The 9340-nt window shown below is 46.9% G+C and overlaps 1 protein-coding gene across 1 annotated transcript in view; it reads left to right on the top strand.

The window, feature by feature from the left end:
* IPO9 (importin 9) overlaps positions 1-9340 on the top strand; it is a gene marked incomplete at its 5' end in the record, with an annotated part of 29507 nt that overhangs the window by 10563 nt on the left and 9604 nt on the right. Inside the window, 9 exons of the mRNA XM_009082543.1 lie at positions 298-356; positions 829-980; positions 2036-2134; positions 2270-2376; positions 3550-3689; positions 5276-5435; positions 6439-6665; positions 6860-7008; positions 7836-7964. Coding sequence (XP_009080791.1) covers positions 298-356; positions 829-980; positions 2036-2134; positions 2270-2376; positions 3550-3689; positions 5276-5435; positions 6439-6665; positions 6860-7008; positions 7836-7964 — 1222 coding nt within the window. The remainder of the gene's footprint in view (positions 1-297; positions 357-828; positions 981-2035; positions 2135-2269; positions 2377-3549; positions 3690-5275; positions 5436-6438; positions 6666-6859; positions 7009-7835; positions 7965-9340) is intronic.

Here is a 9340-nt window from a genome sequence, read left to right on the forward strand (position 1 = left end):
TGCAAAGGTTTAACATAAATGAAGTTTTGGGTTACCTTGGTGGGTTTGGACCGAGTCAAATGATGTGCAGGATGTGCTGAAGTGAGGTGGGAGTGGGAAGTGATCTTTGAAGTTGGACGGTGCACAAAGGCAGGAGCTCCTGGGGCTTGTCTGCTCTGTGAAACACAGGACTGGGTAAGTCAGAGGGGTTTGTAAGACACAGAACTCCCCTAGTTATCAGGAATTTTGAGATAGGAACAGCTCAATTTGAAAATAGATGTGGGTCTTCAGAAACTTGCATTTACTTAACTCCTCCACTTATGTGAGAACAGAAGTAAATTACACAGAAGAGGTGGAGGACCCTGTGGATTCTGATGGTAAGAACTGGCCCTGCACTTCTCTTTTGAAGAGGAATGGGCTTACCTAAATATTGCTGTCGAAACAGTGATTGAAACACAGTGGTGCTTGAAGGTGCATTTGTGGTGTTAAAGAGTTCTTTGCACTTTACCTGTGATTGTGATCAATGAATTGCACGATTTGAGTTTTCTGATGGCTCAAGGAGTGAGTTCTGCAACAATTTTGAGGTAAAAGCAATGGGACAAGAGAAAACCAAACAGGTTTTAGGTTGAGTTTGATCTGTTTAATGAGAGATGTGTGGTGGGAAGAGAGCAGAAGGTGATGAGGTCAGAAATCCTCTTGGGGCTGCTGCTGCACTGTCTGATCCAGGAGTGCAGATAAACATTGTCTGGTCAGACAAGCTAACAGCTTGTAATTATTTTGACACTCATTTGTACCTTTCTGTATCTTGGCATATTTAGTCATGTTCTTTTTTTTCCCCACTTTGTTCAGGTGAAGTTTTGGGCTTTGAAAATCTGGTGTTCAGCATATTTGAGTTTGTACATGCCTTGTTGGAAAACAACAAATTTAAGAGCACAGTGAAGAAGGCTTTGCCAGAGCTGATCTATTACATCCTCCTTTACATGCAGATCACAGAGGAGCAGGTGAGCATGTTTGTGTTGTGTAGGAAGCAAAGGAAATGAGAGCTATAAACCAGCAAGTGTCCTGGGAGGAGCTTCAGTGCATGGAAACTGCTGTAATCTCACAGGCTGTTCTGTCGCTTTGCTGTGCCAGCAGCTAGGGCAGGAGCAGCTAAAGGTTCCAAAATGGTGTAATGTGGACAGGGAATCACAGATCCCAGAATGATTTGGATTGGAAGGGACTTTAAACATCATCTCATCTCACCCCCTGCCATGGGCAGGGACACCTCCCACCCGCCCAGGTTGCTCCAAGCCGTATCCAACCAAAAAACTTCCAGGGATGAGGCAGCCACAGCTGCTCTGGGCAATATATCCAGTGTGTCAGCACCCTCATATCAGATAATTTCTTTTGTATATCTAATCTAAACCTACCATCTGTCAGTGTAAAACTGCTACTCTTTGTCCTGGAGCCCTGGTAAAAAGTCTTCATCTTTAAGGCAACAATAATGTCTCTCTGGAGCCAGGCTGGAAGATCCCAACTGTCTCAGGCTTCCTTCTTTCATTCTGTCATAAAGTATTATCTTGTGAAAATGAGGATTATCACGCTGAAAGGGATAGCCAGGTTTCTGTGGGAGTGAAAATAATGTGCTACTAGGGTGAAATAACTTGTACTGAAACCCTCCGTGGCTCCTGGCCTCCCCAACCTGACAGCCATGAGCTTTTAATTTAGGTAGACATATATAAAAACAGGCACTCTGTTAAAAATTCATCTGCTTCCCCCATTCCTCATTCATAAATAAAGCTGTGTAGCACTGATTCCAGGTCAGCCATTAGTTCTGTCAAACTCTGACTTCAGATGAGGGACAGAGGAGCAAGGTGATCTCAGAACAAAGGGAGTTTCTGTTTTTCAAAGTTTTCTCCAATGGAACATAGAAAAATAAGTTGAGGATAAAGAAGTCTTATGGCAGAGGAAAATTCTGAAAGTAGTTTTGCTACACAGGTTCCTGGTAGCAGCAGAGCAACCTCTTACCCTTGGTGTCCTGAATTCTCAGCTGCTCTGTCCTTTTTTCCTCCTTCAGATAAAAGTTTGGACTGCGAATCCGCAGCAGTTTGTGGAGGATGAAGATGATGATACCTTTTCCTACACAGTGAGGATTGCTGCACAGGATCTGTTGCTGGTATGGAATGTGTTCCAGGTTTAGATCCAACTGAAATAGTAATAACAACTAACAAACCTAGTGTCGGGAAGGGCATTTGGAGAAAAGACCCTAAGAGTCCATACATGTGAGCGTTCCCATTTCCCTTCTGCACAGGCTGTGGCTGCTGATTTCCAGAACGAGAGTGCGACTGCCCTGGCTGCAGCAGCTACAAGGCATTTACAGGAAGCTGAGCAGGCTAAGAACAGTGGGGCTGAGCACTGGTAAGGGGCTGGGGCAGGAGGGGATGGCACTGCTGTCAGTGTTGAGCACTTTTGCAGCGTTGGGCGCAGCATGGTTTAATGGCATGTTACTTGTGAGACTGCTGGGGGGCAAGAGTGGGATCTGGGAGCTGTGGGTAGAAGCAGCAAAAGGAAGTACAACAGTTCTTGAGCCAGAGGACAAAATCTTCATGTGGAATGTTTTGGGCAATCCTTAGCACAAGCGAAGGTGCCCAGGTTCCCTCCCTCAGTGCCTGACATTCCTCAGAGCATCTCGTTGGAAAGGATAATTAGCTATACATAGTCTGAAGAGAAACTGGCAATACCTGCACTTTGTGCTCAGTTAATTGAGATCAAAATTTCAGGAGTATATAATAAACATGGAGAGAGAGGTGCTGTATGCAGATGTATGTGTTCAGTGTCAGAACTGCAGAGCTGCAGTTTTTAATGGTATTTGGGGGTAGAAGAAAACTGCATTGCTGGAGCAGCTGGTTGCTGGTCCATGACAATTCTCTCATGGTTTCACAGTGCATTGGTTCAGTGTTTGTGTTCAGTTTGAATATTAGTCTCAGAGTGGCCACTCTGCTGGTGAGCAGCAACCGAAGTGTCTGCAAATCAGACATTAAATCCTTGTCTGCCTTAGCTGGGAGAAGCTGTAGAGTAGGTTCTTTGCTTCATAAATAAACCCAGCGAGAAGTGGTGTTTGTACATCGCTCCATTTCAGCATAATTAACACAATGTTAGTGCAAAATGAGACATTTTTAAACCTTTAGTGTACTGGGTGTCACAGTGCTCTGCACATAACCAATCAAGGCAGAGCTGCAGCACAAGCCTTCCTGGAAGAAGTTCATTTCTTTTTCATTGTGAGAACAAAATTGGTGCAAGTAACAGCTATTCAATCAGTACTTTAGGAAGGACTGGGAATTGGTCACAGCACCAAGCCTGACAGAGTTCCAGAAAGATGCTGCCTACCCCGTGGGAGTTTCCAAGCCCCCATCAAGCAGAGTTTGTGAATTCTCATTTCCCTGAGAGCTTTTTCAGTTCTCTTTTGGGCTCAAGAAAATACATGTGGTAGCTTAGACCAAAACCTCACTCATGGCCTCACTTTGGAATGTGTATTTATGTCTTGAAGTGAGGATGGAGGAAAAGTCTCAAGGCATGTGAACCCTTTTGCAGGTGGAAAATCCATGAGGCCTGTATGCTGGCCCTGGGCTCTGTGAAGTCCATCATTACAGACAGTGTGAAGAATGGGAGGATACACTTCGACATGCACGGCTTCCTCACCAACGTGGTCCTTGCTGACCTCAACCTCTCAGGTACCTGTGACCTGCTCCCCTGGGAGCAGCTGCTGAGTGCCAGACCTTGGAGATCTCTGGTCAGTCAGTCAGGCTGCTCTGTGCATGTGGTGGTGGGAAATGCAGCTGAGCACACTGTACATGTGAAAGGGCATAAAGCTTGTGAGTTCATATTTGCTCCAAAGTCTAGTGTAAGTCCTTTAAACATGAGGCTGTGCTTTCAGCTGAAACTCTTTGTTGGCTGCATGCTGCAGCCTGTGGGGCCTGGGGAGCTTGGTGGAAAGTAGCTGTTCTGTTGTCTTGTGTCTGTTCCTGGGAAAGACACCAGCAGTGTTTAACAGCCTTCAGAATTCCTGCAGCACCATCCTGGTTTTTTGATGCTGAGGCTGACACGAGTCATAGCACATGAGTTCACAGTATGCTCCTGGCTGAGTGGGATCCTGTCAGGATCTCTGCAGGCTTCTGCTCTCTGCATGTCTTAGATCAGTGTGCAGGAAAGTCAGACCCCAAAAGTCCTTGCAAATAACTTGAGGAGTTTGAGGCAGTGTGAGCATCATCGATGAGTCCACACTGAGTGTGTCAGTACAGAACAGACACGTTGCTGGGTGCTTTCATCAAAGATATGTTTATTTAGCCCATTGCAAAGAAGGTTTTCCTTTTTTTGTGTCAATTTTGAGTCAAGAAATAGTGTGCAAAGTGAGTAGTGTGCAATGCACGTAAAAACCAGACCTCAGTCATTTACATACATTTACATCCGTGCATTGGGTTGTAAATGAGCTATTGTGCTCCAGGAAGGGCTCCTGGAGCCATTGTGTGGATGGCTCTCCCTTTAATGGTCAGCAGTGGTACAGACAAAGAAATCCTGTGGTTTATGATCCTGACTTAGGAAACAAAGCTCTTCTGTTGCTGTGCATCTTGCACAACGATTTATGTCCTCCTCTTAGGAGTAGTACTTGCTGGACAATAAATAATGGCAGTAAAGATGCTGAGGAGCAGAGAGCATCAGCAGTTTGAGGCTGGCCTAGATTGGTGAGGAGACTCCTAGCCTGAAAAGGCAGCAGGGTTAGGGGTAGTAGAAATGCATCATACCTTGGTGAGTGTAAGCAGGTGAGTAGGTAGTGAGTGCCCACTGCTCCTGTGGTGCTGATGAACATTCTGCTCTGTCAGTATAGGGTGATGGCTGCAAACTAGAAAAGTAATCTGTGAAAGATCCCTGTGCGTGCGTTCTGTTGCTCTAATTCTTCTCCCTGATAACAGAACGTTGAGCTGGATGAACAGGAATCCCTGGAAAAGCCTCTGTTCCCTTCATTGCTGGTGTTCAGTGACCAGTAAAACATGCACTGCTGTATTGATGAACAAATTGAAGTGTAACTTAGCAGAAGGGAGAAGTTTTTTTATAAACAAATGAGAGATGATCTTTGAAATAACAAGAAATAAACTGGGTTCTGCCTGTGGACTAAGTTTCTCTGTATGCCTGCAAGTTTGTGCGTCACAGCTCAGTGATGTCCTGCTGGGATGACAAGATTTGCAATAATGGATGGCAGCAGCTGTAATTTTAAACTCCTAAAGCTTATTCCAACAGCACTGGGTGTTTTGTTTTGCCTCAGTGTCGCCCTTCCTGCTGGGCCGGGCTCTGTGGGCCGCCAGCCGCTTCACCGTGGCCATGTCTCCAGAGCTCATCCAGCAGTTCCTGCAGGCCACTGTCAGTGGCTTACACGAGACCCAACCGCCCTCCGTGCGGATCTCTGCAGTCAGAGCCATCTGGGGGTGAGTAAACCCTGAGGAGTTCCAGAGCCCCAGGGGTGGGTGGTGTAAAACACACTGGAAAGCTGGTGTGGTAAAATAGTGGTAACATCACTGTGTGGGCTGGGGGGGGATTTGCCTTGATGAAATAGATGTCAGCTTAAAATGTGTAAGCAAGAAGGCTCAAACTAGTGTAACTAATGAGAACTATGGAATTGAGTTTTGAGGTTGGGTGCAGTCACATGCTGAAATGGTCACAAGCAGAAGCAGCACTGGGTAGTGATGGAAAGCACCAGGGTGAGAACCAGGTTCTTCCTGTTTGGTCTCAAAGGGGCTGAGTGATATCTCACAGGCTTGTGGAGCCAATCCCAGCAATAAGGAAATCTGGGAGTGGGTTTTCTTACCCCGTGTTTGTCAGAAGGAAGTTTTGCTGTGCTGATTCTAAAGTGGAAAATGAATGTTAGTGTAAAATCAAAAAAACAGCCAATCCCAGAAAATCTGCAAAAACCCAACTGTTCCCCACTCTGTTCCTCCGAAACACCTGGTCTTCTATTGGCATGGAAATGTTGATGAGCTAAAGGCAGACACTGGTAATTTTGTTGTTCCTGAAATTGCTCTCTCATCCCCAGCTCACTTGCAGCACACGGTAACCAAATGCTTTGTAAGCTGTGAGTGTCTGCCTCAAACTTCCTTCCTCAAGGTTTGTTCTCTCCATCCCTGGGCAGCTCCTAGGAGAGATCTGTCACTGAGAGGCAGTAGAAGCTGCTAATCTCACTTGGCGCAGCTCTGCTTCTGTGAACATGAAGAATGGGATGAGGAGGGGAGATCTCTGGTGAGAGCTTTTCTCCTCTTTCCTCCTGAGCTGTTGGGAGGTCAAGGAGTAGTGGACTGAAGGGGAGAAGTCCTAGGTTAGTGAACTTAAGAAGAATGGGTGGGATGAAATAACCCCTTACATATACGTCTAGAGTTAAATGCATAAGTTACTTCACAGGTAATGAATACTTTTGTATCACAATTTCTTGTCTAGCTACTGTGACCAGCTGAAGATCTCTGAGAGCACCCACGTGTTGCAGCCTTTCCTTCCCAGCATCCTGGATGGCCTCATCCACTTGGCAACTCAGTTCAGCTCAGAGGTGCTGAACCTGGTGATGGAGACACTGTGCATTGTCTGCACGGTGGACCCAGCATTCACAGCCAGCGTGGAGAACAAAATCTGCCCCTTCACCATTGCCATATTCCTTAAGTACAGCAATGGTAGGTGTTCACTACCTGCCCAAGGGACTGTGGGTTTGCTATTGAATCTGCCACTGAAAACTTCATCAGTGATGATTGAATGAGCATTGATTCCTAGTTCTACTAGAGGGGAAACTAGCTGCTTTGGTCAGAGCAGTGGTGGTAAAAATGGAGATTGTTGTAGTAACTGGTGGTGTGGTGCTTTCTCTCTCCAGATCCCGTTGTTGCTTCTCTTGCCCAGGATATCTTTAAGGAACTGGCCCAGATAGAAGCCTGCCAGGATCCAATGCAGATGAGGTTGATTCCAACCCTTGTCAGCATCATGCAGGCCCCAGCTGACAAGATCCCTGCAGGGCTATGTGCAGTAAGTGCTTTGGTGGGGCATGGCCTGGGTTGGAGCTGTTCCCTGGCCTGTGACAGCCAGGATGGCTGCCCTGCAAAGAGCAGGCAGACTGCTTTGGAAACGCCTTGGAGCAGTGGGTTTGGTTACTGGGAGAGATTTCTGTGTGCAGAGAAGGCAAACTGCAGGTGGCAGAAGGTGCTTCCAAAGTCTTTACAGCCTGTATCCAGTCATTTTGCTTTGGCACAGCCACCTTTCACCAGGAACAGTCTCCTCTCCTTGGTGGAATGCTCTCCAGCTGGCCACATGACTACTCCTTGCACTTCTTCCTAAGGCTTTTTCTGATTTATGCATCCCATAAATAAGAGATAAATTTTACAGATCCCCTAATTAAGATTAAGCATTGATTGTGCAGAGTGATTGTATGGAATTAAACCCCTAAAAATCCTTATCAATATGCATATAATTTGCCTAGTGGTTGCTGTGACTGTAACAGTTGTTATGGGTAACTAAAATAAACTGAAATCAATGTCACAAAAATGGAGCAATTCAGCTAGAAGAGTTCTCTAGCTGTACTGGTTAACATGCAGCTGTTTGCCATGTGTAAGTGGTGACACTGCTGTTAGTGTTGGAGCTGCCTTGGGAACTTTCACAGCTCACACCAGTGATGCCTGGGGGCATGACTGCAGGGTCCTCTGATGTAAAGATTATTCCAGGCCTTGAGATCAGGGTGTGACTGCAGCAGTGGCTCTGCAGGTCACACCTTTGATGCTTGCAGAGGAATGGGTGGTGCTGACCTCATGTACTGTGGTGCTGCTCTGAGAGTGCTTTGGTTTGTGTTTTCCTTTCAGACTTCTATTGACATACTGACCACAGTGGTGAGGAATACAAAACCCCCTCTGTCCCAGCTCCTCATCTGCCAGGCATTCCCTGCAGTGGCTCAGTGCAGCCTCAACACAGATGACAATGCTACAATGCAGGTAACACGGGAGGGGAAGGAGGTAACAGTGTGAGGTAACACTGGGGAGGGTGAGGATTGCAGGGCTGTGCAAGTCCAAGAGAGATGGCACAGCCTTTGAGGCAGCCCAGGCTGTGCTTGTCAGTTGCTGTATTGGTGTCCCCTCAGGAATCTCTGCAGCCTCCAGTTTGCCAGGAAAGTACTGTTGCTCAGGGCCTGCAGTGACTTTTCCTGACCATTTCTTGCTGTGGAGGACTGCAGTGACTACAGCAGCAGCTTTGGTCGTTTTTTCTATTTTAGTGCCCTGGAGCATGTTAAAAAAAAAAAACCCAAAACCCAGTAACACAAAAAACCACCAACACCAAGACAAAAAAGCCACCAACACCACAAAAAAACCCCACTGAACAAAGCCACATTGCTTTTCTTCCCCCGTACTAACGTTCCTCACACCCAGGAATGGCAGTGGCTGACTTCAGGAGCACACGCAGCCGTAGGGCAGCAAAGGACCTCCTAGGCCTCCCCCTCCTCCTCCTAGCAGCTTTCTCCTGGGAGGGCGAACTTCTTTATGACTGAGCCAGGTGTGGGACAGAGGGAGAGCAGAGATTCATGTCCAGCGTCAGCAGTGCCTGAGCCATGCTTGTTGGCAGGCTTAGCTGTGGCCTGATGGCTTTGGAGTGTTTAAGCAACAAAGGGAAAGCATCAGAGGCTGTGAGTGCAGAGGACCTTTTCGTTCCAGCTGGCCTACAAATAACAAAGCTGGTTTCATTCCTTGTGTAAGGAGCTCTGTAGTGGCAGCTACCCATTGCCATGTGAGTACAGACTGTGGAAATGGCTTTCCCTAAACAACAGGCCAGTAAGAATAGGCTGCAGACCAGCAAGGAGAGGTTGCAGACCTGCATGCTGGTTGCTTTGCTGGATTTCGTGCTAAGAAGAATTCAGAAGGGCTGCAGCTTGGCTGCTGGGCTGTGTTTTGTTCATGCCACACTTCTCTGGCTTCATCTTTCACTTGTCAGAACCCCTTGGAATTTCTCTGGGGAATAGGACTCGCATAAAACTTCAGCTGCTTCAGATTGTCATTGTATTTACCAGATGGTCTTCTTGACTGCTGCCCGGGCATGAGGAGTTTTGTACTTGGTAATGAACTGAAGTTTGTAGAAACTACTTTTAGATCTTTTACAGATGCCACTGGTTGCCTATAATTTTCATAGTTTCATAGTATCATAGAATGTTAAGGGGTTGGGATGGAGCTTAGAAATCATCCAGTCCCACCCCCTTGCCCTGGGCAGGGACACCTCCCACCAGAGCAGGTTGCTCAAGGCATTAGCCAACCTGGAATGAACACTGCCAGGGTTGGGGCAGCCACAGCCTCCTTGGACAACCTGTGCCAGTGTCTCACCC

Source organism: Acanthisitta chloris, unplaced genomic scaffold, assembly GCF_000695815.1.
Source record: "Acanthisitta chloris isolate BGI_N310 unplaced genomic scaffold, ASM69581v1 scaffold17529, whole genome shotgun sequence".
Taxonomy (NCBI): domain Eukaryota; kingdom Metazoa; phylum Chordata; class Aves; order Passeriformes; family Acanthisittidae; genus Acanthisitta; species Acanthisitta chloris.